The 16769-nt window shown below is 39.2% G+C and overlaps 1 protein-coding gene across 1 annotated transcript in view; it reads right to left on the bottom strand.

The window, feature by feature from the left end:
• Positions 1 to 199: 199 nt before the first annotated feature.
• The window catches only part of LOC131541257 (globoside alpha-1,3-N-acetylgalactosaminyltransferase 1-like), a 34324-nt gene continuing 17754 nt past the window's right edge, over positions 200 to 16769 (bottom strand). The window contains exons 2-5 of the mRNA XM_058776905.1: positions 13984 to 14019; positions 2427 to 2456; positions 2178 to 2315; positions 200 to 1806 (exon numbers count right to left, since the gene is read on the bottom strand). Coding sequence (XP_058632888.1) covers positions 1116 to 1806; positions 2178 to 2315; positions 2427 to 2456; positions 13984 to 14019 — 895 coding nt within the window. The 3' untranslated portion in view covers positions 200 to 1115. The remainder of the gene's footprint in view (positions 1807 to 2177; positions 2316 to 2426; positions 2457 to 13983; positions 14020 to 16769) is intronic.

Genomic DNA, 16769 nt, shown 5'->3' with positions numbered 1-16769 from the left:
AAAGTTCATTTATTTCAGTAATTCAACTCCATGGGTTCCATGTGGGCCCCATCTGAATCTCATATGGGCCTGACTGGGCAACACATACAAGACCCATATTGGTCCCACTTATGAAGCACAAGTGGGATATACTAAGGCCCAGTATGGGTACTGGACTGGCCCCACATAGTATACAGGTGCATTTCAATGAATTAGAATGTTGTGGAAAAGTTCATTTATTTCAGTAATTCAACTCAAATTGTGAAACTTGTGTATTAAATAAATTCAATGCACACAGACTGAAGTAGTTTAAGTCTTTGGTTCTTTTCATTGTGATGATTTTGGCTCACATTTAACAAAAACCCACCCATTCAATATCTCAACAAATTAGAATATGGTGACATGCCAATCAGCTAATCAACCAGCAACTTCATCCTTGCGACATTGACTCAGAAAACATTAGTTTATTAGTAAATAATTCAAATATCTCCTTACTATTTCCCGCGGACACGTTCATGGTTATGTTTGCTGGGGCTTTGCGGCCAGCTTCAGCCTATTGCGTGCATTTAAACGCAGAACTCTTCAGCTGCGCTGAAGTCACTTGCGCTCGCTGCTGCTGCGGGACAAACACCTTCGAGCCGCTCTCATGACTTACTTAATATATACTGCGTGAGGGGGGCTGTGATTGGATGATGACAGGTATCGGTGAGCATTCACAAGTGATCAGCACTGCTGCTGTTGTGTCAGTCAGTGGTTAGATTAGCCTAGCAGTCAAAAAACGGGACAAGAAGTCACGTACGGGACAAATCAATTAGGCCCAAAATACGAGACGTCCCGACTAATACGGGACGGTTGGCAACCCTACTTATATGTATCTGAGTATTTAAAGTCCGTGTAAAGTACGTTTAGAACTGTTGAAATTATTTACTGTATGTAACGCAAGTAGACTTTATAAGTAACTGTAATTAAATTACCTAAAAATGAACAGTAATCCCTTACTTTACTTTTTCAGTGGATAAGTAATTTAATTACAGTAACGCGTTACACCCAACACTGCATATACTGTAGGATGGCATGAGGGTGAGTAAATCATGGGGTATTTTTCATTTTTGGGTGAACCATCCTTTTAACAGCTGCTATGGGTTTGGACGAATTTCATAGTTGTTTTTATTAACCTGAGAGAAACGGATGATTTTTATCTCTTGTGGTTTAGATTTTCTTTCATCCCACAGATACTCAGGTGAAAGCAGTTTACTGGGTTTGTTATACAGGAAGTACTTGTTCAAATGAGACTCCTCCTGCCATGCTGCCTCAATGGATTTAGCTGCATCAATGTCCAGCTGCTCCCGGCAGGTTTTAGCAAGCTGATATACATCTTTCGCTAAGCCACCGATTACAGCTCCTCCATAATAATAATCACCCTCAGAATAAGGAATGTACGCTTGAGACTCGGGCCTGCGCTCATATGGGAACCATTCATGATGGGTTTTATAATACCATGGATGTATGGCACCTACAAGACGACCCAAAGACTCTGCCCCCCATCGCCCGTAGAACTTTGAATCCACATCAAGGCTGAAAACGTAGTCAGCTTCATTCAACAATCGACTCTTAATCAGTTTCTCCAGCCTTTCCATCCTACGCAAACTGATCTCCTGCCATCTGTTAGAACTAGCCACTGTCAACACCTCCAGATGATGGTCTAAACCCAGTTTCACTGCAGGAACCTTTTCCGGAAGATCAGTGAACACGTAATAATGCACACGAAATCCAACAAAGTAATTTTGCTCTGCAGACTCCAGGAAATCTTTAAGAAACTGTGTGTACCTGAAAAACAGAGAAGGAGAGAGCTAGAATAATAATATATTAAATGGCAATTAAATTTTTCCCCATTAAAAATACAAAGGCGTCGGTGTAATGATAGCCCAGGCAAAGTGCCATAAAGAACCCAAGTTTAATTTATTAACTGAAAAAAAGAATATTTAACAAATAGCAAATTTTAAAAATATCTAGAGATAAAACAGGCCTTTTATTTTAGGTGCAGACAACTAGAGTATAAAATCATAGGCATGAGCAAAACAAATATTAAAAAAAAAATAATAAAGCAGGTACACAACTGTGACCCTAGCATTTTGGGTGAACTATGCTTTAAATTTACTATACATAGCAAATAAAGATTGTTGAAAAAAGGAACTCACTTTCCAAGAGCGAAGACTGCAGTTGCTATGGTGATGTTTTGTTTCTTATAAACCGCATCAATCAGTATGGGATCATAAATTCCTTCCCGTACAATTGGGGCTAACCATGGTGTCACGAGAAGAAAGTTGCCATCTGAGCTGGAAAAAATAAATAAATAATCACACACAATTGCAGGAAACGCAAATCCAAATGCACTGAAAACTGATATTTTAAAACCTATTAGCATACTCAAAATTTTCTGTACTTACTTCAACACATTGGGCTGTTTGTATAAAAGCCTGTGCAATAAACAAATAAGAAGCTTGTTATTCCTCAGTGCTCTAGACTTTTAATCCTCCACCTGCTTTTGTAGTTAGTTGATTGATAAATTTGAAACAGCAGACTACCATCTTGTAACAGCCAGACCAATTAGACACAATTATTTGTTATATTTAACAAATAATACACATCACTCTACATCACTCTACGCTTCCCCGAACTGCAAACAACCCCAAAAAGGCAGAACATGCATGAACATGCATATAAACATGAACATGCTTTATGCATGCTTTATGATCAGATCATTAGCTCGTAATATGCAACCTTGCTTGTGTTGAGTTTCATATCAAAATGATCGTCTGTTAATTTCTTGAGTAATGGGCTAAAGCACACCTTTATAACTTCAACGGGACTCTTGATATATATTAATGAGAGAATAAAGGGACCCCAATCTGCCAGCCCACTCTAATCATGCAAATGAGCCAGCTTCCAAACAAAGAAGCTTTCTCTAAAAATTACCCCTTTTTCGCTGGTCAAGCCAAACTCAGAAGGTGTCACCTTGCCAGAAGTTAAAAGGCCAATACTCAGTGACCTCCCTCCCACTCCTGGACCCTTCTTCTGGTTGCTGTTTGTATGGAGAAGATGGGAAACATCTAGTCTGACCAAGACACCATGGGCTGGTTGCAACAGTATTGCAAGCTATGTTGCAACTTCTACTTGGGAAAGGGCTCTCCCAACCACAACTGAATCAGGCTAACATCGTCTGAAGTTTGGCGGTCTTCAACCTGGAAGGAACTGTTGCAACTTCACCACTAAAAAAACTACTGAACCATTAAGACTTTCATTCGAGACTGCATCCAGACGCTCGTTCAACAGCCAAGGCAATGCAAGTATCGTACATACAGTATGACTGAACTAAACTGAGGTATAGTATAAACTGTGGACCCATTGTTAGCAAAGTGCTGATGGTTCTGCTTAGGTGGTTGACTGACTCTTACCCTTCTCATAGCTCCATTCCCCTGGTTTCCGTAACTATTTCACTTATTCACTTTTACTTCCCCTTTTTCCCATGTATGTATGTGTGAGTGCGTGAAATTCACAATTTCTTGATTTTGGTTTCTGTTCTCACTACTTGCAAACAAAGTTTATATAATTAACTTTTTTTTTTCTTACCATACTTTAAAATATCTATGTCTGTGAGTCATGGCTGAATTTTTAGCATCAATTTAACACATCCTTTTGAATAAATGTATTCATTTCTTTTAAAAAAACTGAATTGAAAAAAACTGAATTGAAAACTTTTGAATGGTACTGTTACAAAAGATTTCTATTTTAAATTCTATTTTAATATAAATATGCATAGCTTGATGAGTATAACAGACTTCTTTCAAAAACATTAAAAAACTGTAATGTGTCCAAACTTTTGACTGGTACTGTGTACATATTAATCAAACTTTATCTAAGGTAATCTCTTTTTGTTGAGGATATTACCGTGATACTGTGATATTATTATTATTATTTTGCAGTAATTGTTTCAGTAATTTATTCACAGTTCCTGAATACTTCAGTAAATGAACATCAGCGCTTTTATACATATATTAACTAAGATGTTGTCATATTATTAATATTATTAAATATGATAGCCTATGTATTGTACTGCTACCTTAAATATGCGCACACATAAACTTGATGTCAACGCTTCCCCGCGATTTTCATTAATAAAATAGCCTATAGATACTAGATCGCAACATTATATTCCTCAGCAACGAGGTGTAAAATCGCTGTTTTTGAAGAAATTAATTGTTTGTAGAGAGAGATGTGCAACTGTCATCTTTCTCTTTCTCTCTCTCTCTCTCTCTCTATTTATTAATTAATTGAAATAAATGCTATAATTCATTCAAATAATTGTGATTAGTGATTTGAAATGGGCAGAATGCTAGAGCTAACTTGCCGTAACTGACAAAAATAACTATACAAATACAAATATTATAATCCAAAGAGCAATGCTAGTTTTAACTTGTCTATAACTTGGAAAATGACCATGGAATAAGCAGGACAATCAATGGCTTGCTGTGCATTAAAGGATTTTAAATGCACTTTGCATTTAAAAACGGCAACCCACTTTGAAACTGCAACATTAACCGGTTTAACTGCAGGTGAGTGACAATTCGAATTGAACAATGAGGCTAGTATTTTTCTGCCTGTCTTGACTGGTGGACTGGCAGATGTTACAGTTATGGAGGCCCCTCCTCAAAGTCCGGGGCCCTAGGCAACCGCCTACTCTGCCTATAGCTAGCGCCGGCCCTGATTAAGAGCACTGAGATTTGGCATTTTCCAGACTGGGACAGTCTTGTGCACTTCCTGTCACGTACACACACTCACGAGGGGCCAAGATCACAAGTGTGGGCACTGGGACAGGCCCATTCTCTACTGTTAAAGAGTTCTGACTGCACCAGTAAACTTCTGCAGCAACACAATGGAGTCTACTGTAGCTGGAGATGCATTACATTACAGGACAGAGTAGACAGCATCAACTAGCATCTGGGAGAGTCATTACAAACTAGAGCCTTACCATATAGTCCAGGGGTCTCCAAACTTGATCCTGGAGGGCCGGTGTCTTACAGAGTTTAGCTCCAACCCTAATTAAATGCACCTGTACCAGCTAATCAAGGTTTTACTATACTAGAAACTTCCAGGCAGGGGTGGGCAGTATGACATTTCATGCTCCCTTGTAAAAGTATTTTTTAGTATTTTTAAATTAAAAAATACAGTTGTTTATTTTGATACATGGTGTGGCTCCTGTATTTTGTAGTTTATTTTGATACACTTAAAATTAAGGTATTTGGTATTTTACTTTAAAATATATCTTTATGTGTCTTTGCCCAACCCTGCTTCCAGGAAGGTGTGTTGAGGCAACACTCTTAAAAAAAAAGGTGCTTTGTGACCCTGTATGGTTCCATGAAGAACCTTTTATATCCAAAGAACCTTTCCATTGCACAAAAGGTTCTTTGTAGCACAAAAAAGGTTCTTTTGTAGCACAGAAAGTTTCTCTGTAGCACAGAAAGGTCAGAAAGGTTCTTTAGACTAATGGTTTTTCACACTCAACATGTTGTAAATATATATATACTGTATATATATTGTGACGGGAGGAGCCAACGACAGACACAGTGGGTGTGGCGTCAGGCCTCGGAGAGGCTTTTTATTAACAAAATAAAGTGTCCAGGGGAAGAAGTGAAGTTATCTGCTTCCAGCTCCTACCATCAGGAAGACGGTACCGGAGCATCAGAGCCCTCTCTGCCAGACTGCTCAACAGCTTTTTCCCCCAGGCTGTGAGAGCCCTGAACTCAAATCACTCCACCCCTCTCTGAACCCCCATACAAACCCCCTACCTCCTGAAACATGGACCATCTGAAACTTATGGAACTTTTTTTTGTGCAATCGAAGTGTGCTACACACAGGTGAGTGGGCCTGTACAAACCACCTGTAGTAGCACACTCTCCTCCTCTATGCGCACTAGTCACTTTTCACACACACTGCTGTGTGTATACAAATCCCACAAAAAGACTCAGTAATATACATATGTTTACAATGCTCATGCACTACAAATCATCCTGCACTGTTCCCCAGCCAGCTGCTGACTCACAATGTTTCTCTTCGCACATGTACAGTATTTATCTGAAGCACTCGTATAGTTTGTATTGTTTGTATTTTTTTAGTTTATGTATAGGTAAAAAATTATTTTATATATAGCATATTTATAGTCAAATCTATCAGTAGGATAGTTGTGTATAGGTTTATATTGTTTTACTTCACTGCTGTATTCCTGTATTTATGTAGCACCGTGGTCCTGTGAGGCACGACATTTCGTTCCACTGTATGCCCCGCATGTAGCGGAATGACAATAAAGCTCAACTTGACTTGACTTGACTTGACGTGCAGAAGCGGAGGCCGCAAAAGCACGTTTATTATTTGCTGAAAAAGAAATGAAAATGAAAATGGAAAAGGCACATTTAGAAGCCTGTATGGACATGTTAAAGCAAGAGAAAGAAACCGCTGCAGCTGTTGCAAAGGCTGATGCACTCGAAGCTGCTGTTGATCACCACAGTGAAAGATTAAGTTGTAAACTTTTGCAAGTTCGTACACCAGTAGATTCAGCACAGTGCACTAAAGATTATGTCATGCAGCAAGCAAAGATAAATAGCCCACACCCATCAATGCCTGGTGTAGAGCCATTTTCTGAAGCAGTTCATGAACAACCACTCAAAACACCAGTCCAGAGGGCAACGCTTCTGTAGGATTCGCATCCGCTGCTGCGTACGCTCATAATAACTCCAATATGAATGACTTTGTGCAATACTTGGCTCGGCGTGAGTTGATCTCTACAGGGCTGCTGAAATTCAATGATAAACCAGAAAGTTACAGAGCCTGGCGACGTTCATTCAAGAATGCTATGAGAGAGTTAGACTTGACATTTAGCGAAGAAATTGACCAGCAGAAAGGAGTCTGCTGAACATGTCAGTCGGATCCGAACTGTGAATGCAAATAACCCAGAGAGAGGGTTAAAAATGATTTGGGTCAGGTTAGAGGAATGCTATGGCTCACCTGAGGTGATAGAGAATTCACTGTTCAGACGCCTTGAGAGTTTTCCCAAACTAACAAACAAAGATTATGCGAAACTAAGAGAGTTAAGTGATTTGCTCATGGAGCTGCAGTCAGCTAAGGCGGTTGGAGACATGCCTGGACTTGCGGTACTTGACACTGCTCGTGGAGTAAATCCTGTGGTTGAAAAACTTCCTTTCGGACTTCAGGATAGGTGGTTATCTGTGGGCTCAGATTATAAACTGAAACACAATGTCCCATTTCCTCCCTTTGATGTGTTCGTTGAGTTTATTAGTCAACAGGCAAGGATCAGAAATGACCCAAGTTTCAGTTTTACATCTCGTGTAGATACTCCTACTAAGCTAACTTCATGGAAACAGCTTAAACAGAAGGAGATTTCAGTCCACAAAACAGATGTGTCACCTACTGTCTTCTGTAACAAAGACAAACCCTCTAGCAGTGACTGTGACAAGTTGTGTCCTATACACAAAAAGGCACATCCTCTTCGTAAGTGTTGTGTCTTTCGAGAAAAGTCTTTGGAAGAGCGTAAAGCATTCCTGAAAGAAAATGGGATCTGCTTTAGATGTTGCATGTCTTCACAGCACATTGCGAAAAATTGCAAGGTCTATGTTAAATGCACAGATTGTGGTAGTGAGAATCATGACACTGCCCTTCACCAAGAACCAATACCCATGACTAAAGACATAAGCCCCCATCTAGAGCATGGCGGGGAGGGGGATCCTGTGTCATCTGCAATCTCATCACATTGCACTCAAGTCTGTGGTGGGGATCTGACTGACAGATCATGCTCAAAAATCTGTCTTGCTAAAGTTTATCCAAGTGGTTGCCAACAGTGAAGCTTTATGCAATAATTGATGACCAAAGTAACAGATCAATGGCCCGTACAGAGTTCTTTGATATGTTTGGCATCCAAAGCCCTAGTTTACCATATTCACTAAAAACCTGTGCTGGAATCATGGAGACAACGGGAAGACGAGCAGGTGGCTTTCAAATCGAATCCATGGATGGACAGATTAGTCTTCCTCTTCCGGATCTAATCGAGTGTAATGAGATTCCCAACAACCGGTCAGAAATTCCTTCACCTTCTGCTGCTCTCCATTATCCCCATCTCAAATCAGTGGCACATCTCATCCCGGAAATTGATCCAAATGCTCACATCTTACTTCTCCTTGGACGGGATATCCTCAGAGTGCATATGGTGCGTAAGACACTAAATAGCCCACATGACTTGCCATTCGCACAAAAACTTGATGTGGGATGGGTCATTGTAGGCAACGTCTGCCTAGGAAATGTCCATAAGCCAATCACAGCTAGCACACTTTACACCAAGACTCTGGATAATGGACGGTCTTCACTATTTGAACCATGCTCTAATGTCCTGCAGGTGAAGGACAGGTACGGTGGTTCCCATTGTCCATCCTGCAGTAGAAAACTCACACACCAGTCAGACCACTTGGGTGATCTGGTGTTTCAACGTACAAGAGATGATGATAAAGTAGCTCTGTCCATTGAGGATGACTACTTTCTGGACATTATGAAAAAGGAGTTTCAAAAAGATGAAAACAATGGTTGGGTAGCGCCACTGCCATTTAAAAACCCACAACAGCATCTTTCTGACAATAGGACGCAAGCGATGAAACGACACTTATCACTCTTGCGCAACTTTGAGAGGAAACCACAGATGAGAGAATACTTTGTGTCCTTCATGGAGAAAGTCTTGAGAAAGTCTGAGAATGGGCACGCAGAGGTGGCTCCACCTCTCAAAGATGAAGAGGAACGGTGGTATCTCCCTATCTTTGGCGTATATCATCCGAAGAAACCTGGACAAATCTGGGTAGTATTCGATTCTAGTGCCCAGTACAGTGGTGTCTCCCTCAACGATGTGCTGTTAACAGGCCCCGATCTTAATAATTCTCTCTTGGGTGTGCTTCTTAGATTCCACAAAGAGTCCGTTGCTATAACTGCAGACATCCAACAGATGTTTTATTTTTTTCTCGTTAAAGAGGAAGACAGGAACTTTCTGAGATTTTTATGGTTCAGAGACAATGACCCCAGCAAAGACATTGTGGAGTACCGTATGAAGGTACATGTCTTTGGGAATAGCCCATCGCCCGCCGTAGCCATATATGGTCTCAGAAAAGCTGTCCTTTTGGAAGGACAAGAGCAGGATGCTGAAGTGCAACAGTTCGAAGAACATGATTTCTACGTAGATGATGGGTTAAAGTCCCTGCACAAGATTGCCTCAAACAAGAGAGAGGTCATGGAGGCCTTTCTATCACAAGATTATGCAAGCGATCTAAAAGATCTTGATCTTGAAACAGATAATCTTCCCATACAACGCAGTCTGGGACTAAACTGGGACCTCAAAGCAGACCATTTCGTTTTTCAAGTACCTGATGCATTGAATCCCTTTACACGCAGAGGAGTCTTGTCGTGCCATCAATAGTCTGTTCGACCCTTTGGGGTTTGCAGCCCCAGTAACCATCCAAGGCAAATTTATTTTGCAAGATTTAGAAACATGCTAGTAACATGCTAATCATGTTAGAAACATGTTAGCGACATGCTAGTCACTTGCTAATCATGCTAGCAACATGCTAGTAACATGCTAATCATGTTAGAAACATGCTAACAACATGCTAGTCACTTGCTAATCATGCTAGCAACATGATAGTAACATGCTAATCATGTTGGAAACATGCTAGTGACATGCTAGTCACTTGCTAGTCATGCTAGCAACATGCTAATCATGTTGGCAACATGCTAATCATGTTGGAAACATGCTAATCATGTTGGAAACATGCTAGTGACATGCTAGTAACATGCTAATAATGTTAGAAACATGCTAGCAACATGCTAGTCACTTGCTAGTCATGTTAGCAACATGCTACTAACATGCTAATCAAGTTAGAAACATGCTAGCAACATGCTAATCATGCTATCAACCTTTTTTTGTTTTTTACCTTTTAAAAACTAGTAAATGAACACTTAACTAGCCTATTTCAAACTGAAAACCTTTAAACTTCAAGCTTTCACAACTGCTTTAAACATTCAGGCTAGGCTTTCTCAAGCCAACCTAAAGTTCGTCTTGACAAACTTTTTTATCTAGTTTCATTTGAAGTTACGCCCGCGCCGGAACAGGATGCGTTTTCTCTGAGCGTCTGACAGAAATCGACGGTAAGTGTGCATACATAAAACTATTTTAATAGCTAGAACAAAATATCAAGGGTTATTTATTGTTGTTTTTTCTAACTGGTGAAAAATCTAATTTTAAATGGTTTTATCTGCCCAAATGAGGTGTAGAGCAGTTTCTTCGCTCCATTCGCCGATGTTCGAGGCATTGGGAAGACTGTCCATTATTTTTGAATTTCTCCAAAAGGCTAACGGTAAGTGAATTCATGTAATCATTATAAATACCATATGTACTGAAATAAAACATTGTTTATTCGTTCTTTGTTTGTGTGGTCATGAGTGGTTAAATGGTAAAATCAACCTTAATCCAGTGAGGTAACGTTAGACTAATCTGTTAGTTAAATGGTCATTATAAATGTTCTTATCTGCCCAAACGAGGTGAGCAGGCCTCGGCCTGTCGCTCAATCCTCCACACGCCCAAACCTCCAACTATCGCTAAACATATCAGAAGCATCTGTGAAATACTTTATCAAGAACGACACATCATAATTTTACAAGAAAGAAAATTGTTTATGATTTTTATTTTATTTTTATTTTTTTGCCAAATGCAGTTTCGTGCCGTTTCTTCCTGCTCTCTTCACTTCAGGCTACGCCCGCGCTGACAGGTTGCGTTTCCTCAGAGTCTGACAGAAATCGACGGTAAGTGTTATTTTAAATAACCAAAACACACTATCAAAGGTTTTTTATTGTTTTTCTAATTGGTGAAAAATAATCTCATTTTAAATGTCCTCTTACTCCTTTTAATCTAGTGTAATTTAAGATTAAAAAACAAAAAACAAAACCATTTATAAGTATCAGACTATTTTCTGTTCTGTTTTTGACTCCTCAGCAGAAAGCTCTGTCTGAATAGGTGTGGTAGATTGTTGACTCCCACTGCTAGGATTGGCTAACAGTTGTGTGTTTGACAGCCTACATCCTTCATTCATAGACACTGCTGTGATTTAGGTTAAAATGCTTAAATACTCAGTACATATCAAACAATCTGTAATAACAGACAAGGCAACAGTGACCAGATAATAAAAACAGTGCTTAATATTTTAAAGGGGTCATGAACTAGGACAAAGTAAAAAGGTCATAAACTGAGAAACTGTTTTTATTATATATTTTAAATCACTGTTTATTTCCTACAAACCCTAAAAATGTTTGTTGTCACAGGATCCTCTATACCCAACCCCAACCATCGTCCTAAAAGACTGTGAAGACGGGAACCCTTTAACCAGTGGCTCAGTTACCATTCAGATGGATGGAGAGGACATGGTCAAAGATGATGGGGGCACTGATATTTCCCTCGCTCTCAGCCTCCTGTACTCACTCTACCAAATATACAATGTTGCGTATCCAAAATATTTGAGAAAGACCTCTACGTTTTTGGAGGCTTTCGCTTTCCAAAAGATTATACCTGTCCCTGTATGTGTACAGGGTTTATAATTCCCTGTAGATTCCCTGTAATCAAAACACCGTGTCTCTTACACCGAGAGGCACGCACGCGCACACACACTTCCCTGTATGTATAGATAACTCAAACACACTTACACAGACACACAAACACATTCACGGGTGTAAAGATACGCGAATCGCAGTTGAACGATTCACAGGCATTTTCCAAATGGAAGTGATCATCCCTGTCCCCTTGTAGTGGGGACTTTGGAGTGAGCAGGGCACACGCGTATCATTATGCAGTCGTTTGGAATGCACTTCCAAAAAGGGAGCAATGTAATTTCCTCATCTTTCCTTTTGTTGTTTTTTTTGTTAGCATAACTGTTGTAAATAAACATTTTATATTAAAAAAATTTAAATATGTTTAAATTAAAATTAAATACAATTTGAATGCACGACGTGAAGGCAAAGAAGGTGGTTGCCTCCGCGAAGTGCATTCAAATCGTTTAACGCACAGCTAGCCGTTGATTATCCCATTTATGCTATGGTCATTTGCCAGCATTCCCGTATTAAAGATGTTAATAATATTTGCGCTGCAATATTTGACCGGAACGATAAAAATGGTGGTTATTTTAGTCTGTATTACTATTCAACTGTAACTGTATGTTACTATGGTTACCAATGTTTATAGGAAGCGCATTAATATGGAACGTGATTAAACTGACCTGGAACTACCTGTGCAGTTCAACGAATTTAATCAACACCTGCCAGCCAATCAGAATCGAGTATTCAGAGAGACCATGGCATAAGCTAATATATAAAAACTAATATGTATGAAACCTTTTTAAATATCAAATAGGCAATTTTTTTATGCCTATACAGATCGTGCTGTGTTGTCACAGGAACATCCCAGCTGAAGACGAGGAAATTACATCGCTCCCCACTACAAGGGGACAGGAATGATCACTTCCATTTGGAAAATGCCTGTGAATCGTTCAACCGCGAGTCGCGTATCGTTACACCCCTACACACCACACACACTCACATACGTATACACACAACACATACACTCGCACGTTTATATTAAACTAGATAATTTTAATTGTTTATGAAAATTCATAGTCTTTCCATCACTTTTGGATGTTGAAACAGTATTTGTTTGCAGATGGTATGCAATTCATCGTTACAATTCTCGAGTCTAAGATGTATCAGTTTAAGGCTTTCTTTTTGAAAGAAATGCGTTTCTCTGTGAAGGAAGTTTTTAATTCCCTGTAGTTAAAATTAATTAAGCCATCTTAAGTTGCATATTTATTTGTTGTTGCTGCTGCTGTTTATCTTACAAGTATCTGTACTGTTTTATATTGTACTGTTTTTATTGTATTTATTTCTGCTGTTTTCTGGTTTGTGTGTTTATTTAATGCTGTTTTCAGTTTGATTTTGGGCAATTTGTCTACTTTATTCATTTTGGTTGCCTATTCATATGACTTTATGTGGCACAAGGAATAAAAGTATAATAAACATGCATTTATTCCTATTCCTGGATTTCTTTGTATGTTTGCTAACTATATTGGGGCCATGAAGAACCTTTTCATGAATGGTTCCACAAAGAACCTAATAAAGTGCCATGAAGAACTGCAAGGGGTTCTTTTAAGAACCTTAGAAAAGGGTTCTTTGCAGTGCCAAAAAAGGTTCTTTATGGCACTAAGAAAAAAAAGGTTTTTCAAGGAACCATTTAATAAAAGGTTCTTCAGGGAACCAAAAAATGTTCTTCTATGGCATCGCTGCGAAACCCCCTTTTTGGTTCTTCCTGGCACCTTTTTTTTTAAGAGTGAAGTTGGAGCTAAACGCTGCAGGACACCAACCCCATAATTATACACAACTGAACCATCTAATCAAGGTCTTGTTAGTCATGCTAGAAACTTCCAGGCAGGTGTGTTGAGGCAAGCTGAGGGCTCCCTTGTACTCCTAACATTTTAAAAGGTGTTTTTTTCTTTATAGCTGACTACTACTAAAGATTTTGTGTAGCCCATATTTGTGTTTATTTTTATCTATATTTAATTTTACTTAGCCTACATGAAGCACCTTCTTTGCTCTTTATAGCTGAAAAATACCTGAAGGTTATAATGCAGAATCGCTCCATACTTGGTGTTGGGTGTAACTCTATAATCAGAATACTCGATAATAAGGGATTGCTGTATATTTTTCAGTAGTCCTGTTACTGCTCTCATAAAATTAAACATTACTTTGCATTACATGTCATGGATTAAATACATCTCAGTAAACCGTCAATAATTCAACTGAATGTTCTTTTGATTGACATTCACACTGTGTGTTTTGATGGATGTGTTTAGTTACACTCACTTGCCCCAGTGGGATGTAAAGCCCAGATAAACAAGTCTGTGAAGAAACAGAATAACAGGTTGTAAATGATAATGTAAAACTGACCATATGTCATTGTGCTTACCTGTCCACAAAATAAACTTAAAAAGTTATGTTCTTTTATTATCATATTCATTTAATACATTTATTAATGTCTTTAGATGGTAGCAGTGGCATAACGCACATCTGTGAAAAGAAGGAGATGGGGCTCCACCAGCAGTGAAGTCATGGATTAAAATGTATTGTGCGTCTGTTGCAACATACTACTAAGTCTGTCTCCTCCATTTGCATAACTGATGCAACAGAAATAAATGTGGTGAATTATTATTGCATTGATGCAACTGATGTAATGATTGGACAAAAATATAGAGGCTATATAATGTGCTTAGTGATTTTGATATTTTTTTAGTCAGAGTGAAATCCCTGCAGGAATAAATAAATAAATATATATATATATGGGACATTCATTTTGGGACTGGCAACACGCTAGATTTCTTAAAGGGGTCATGACATGAGAAATCAAATTTGCCTTGATTTTTTGGTAAATAAGAGGTATTTGTACCATTAAACATCCTGCAAGTTTCATAGATTAAAACATCCTCCTCATTATAAACAAAGCATTTATTTAATCAAGCTCCAAAAATGGCTCATTTTGGAACCAATGGTACAAGTGAAGCGGGATTTATACTTTCGCCTGGCTTCACTTTGCGAGCCTCCGCTGACTGGGCGCGCACCTTCCCAAACGGACTAGGCTTTTATACTTGTTGCGTTCGCCGTTGTACTATTCTTTGAAACGACAGGTGCGACGAGGAGTAATTGTCTTCTAAACCGTCGGGAATAACCGGTGAGAATAAGTCATTTGCCGGTACAAAACCTCTCGCGTGATGAATGAGTTGATGAATTATTAATTTCTTTATGTACAAAGCAAATATTGTATAAATAGTATCTAAATGAATTATCTTTCTGTTTTTATACAATAAAATGAAACGTACTTTAATTAAAAAGCCTTGTACAAACTATACAAAAAATAAATAAATAAATATAGCTGCAAGCAGCGATTACCGGGGCCAAGCCCGCGAACGGGCCGTAGCGCGGCGCAGAGCGGGAAGAAGAAAAACGGCAGAAACGGAACGTACGTTGAAAAAGCAGATAGGTTCGGAAGTACAGAAGTTCAAAAACGAACAGAAGTTCAGACGAGAACGAACAAACGCACGTTTATAATTCAAGACGAACGCGCACGGAAGATCCGACGTCCGGAAAACAAAAGCAGCGTTCACACCGCTTCTGGACACAGTACTTTTTGCGGTCTGGGTGTGTGCCACCCTGGATTCAAACCCACGACCTCAAAGATTCGGGGACAGTGGCTTAGCAGAGTGCACCACTTGGTTGACACATGTTTAACAGCCTGCTGTTGAGAGGTTAAGGTGTGAGAATGAGCAGACTAAAAAGTTCTTTAGCATTTTAACCAGCGTAACTGTCACGATTCTGGTCTGTACTTCCATTCGCTCGCCACCAGAGGTCACTCACTCACCATCATCCATCGCACAGATCACACAACCGTCACATATTACAATTGCACTGATTGCACATACAGCTCTCACTAATCACACACTCTATTTCAGCCCTGGACTTTCCTTCCGTCATGGCCGAGTATTGTATGCATTATCGCTGCCCTACAGAGCCTGTTAGTTTTCTTAGTCTTGCCTCGCCTCGCCTCGCCTAGCCTTGCCTCGCCTTGTTAATTGTAACCCAGCTCATGGTTAACTCTATAGCTGAAGAGTCACATTAAACAGTATTGTAATTGTTTAGCCTGTAACTTATTAGAATGTTAAGATTACTAGCATAATACAACAAGCACAGGCACTGTCATCTTCCGAGAGGTGTTTCTCGGGAATGGTAGTGAATATCAAAAATCTGTTCAGTCATTCCTGTGCGGCTCGGTCTGCAGATCATTTGATTACATTTTGGACAAAATTGGTCAAAATTTGAAGGAGAAGTAGCGAAAAAACAGTTTTACATTTACTTCAATATGGCTGACAGGCACATTCATGGAAAATGACAAATGAGACACCGTCAGAATTGGTATATCACAGGGAACAAAAGATCATAAAAATAACTAAATTTGAACAATGCTTTCAAAAGATATTAACAAAATTGTGCATTTTTGGTATCTCTTGACCAATAGGTGGCGCTGTTCCAAACTTTGGCATATATCCTCAGTTCATGGTGTTGATGAAGCCTACCACGTTTTGTGTAGATTGATCAAAGTTTGGCCGAGATACAGCCTCTGAAACAATTTTAGGTCGACCTCGTTAACTTCACAGCATCATAACTTTTTTTTTCACCAGTACGTCAAAAAATTATCTTCAGTCATTTCTATGCGTCTTGGTCCAAAGATGGTCTGAGCCAAATTTGAAATGAATTGGACAGATTTTGAAGGAGGAGTAGCGAAAAGACAGAATACTATACCTTTCAAAATGGCCGCTACTGTAATGGGTGGAGTCTTAATGTAAGCTATTGAATGTGATCAGCAAGAAGAGCGTAATCAGCTGTACTAAGTATTATTTCAGTAGAACAAGGGGTTCAGAAGTTATTACCATTTCAATGTTGAATTTTTGAACTGGTGGTGGCGCTATAGAGTCGGTTCTAGAGACACCAAAGTTGGTCAGATGACTATTCATGACCAACAAAACAAACTAATAGGACAAAATAAGCAAAAATTTGAATTTTTGGTAACTCACGACCCATAGGTGGCGCTGTTCCCAACT

This window comes from Onychostoma macrolepis, chromosome 05 (genome assembly GCF_012432095.1).
Source record: "Onychostoma macrolepis isolate SWU-2019 chromosome 05, ASM1243209v1, whole genome shotgun sequence".
In the NCBI taxonomy this organism is placed as follows: domain Eukaryota; kingdom Metazoa; phylum Chordata; class Actinopteri; order Cypriniformes; family Cyprinidae; genus Onychostoma; species Onychostoma macrolepis.
The sequence above is the reverse complement of the archived record's forward strand: the minus strand, read 5'-3'. Positions and strand labels throughout refer to the sequence as shown.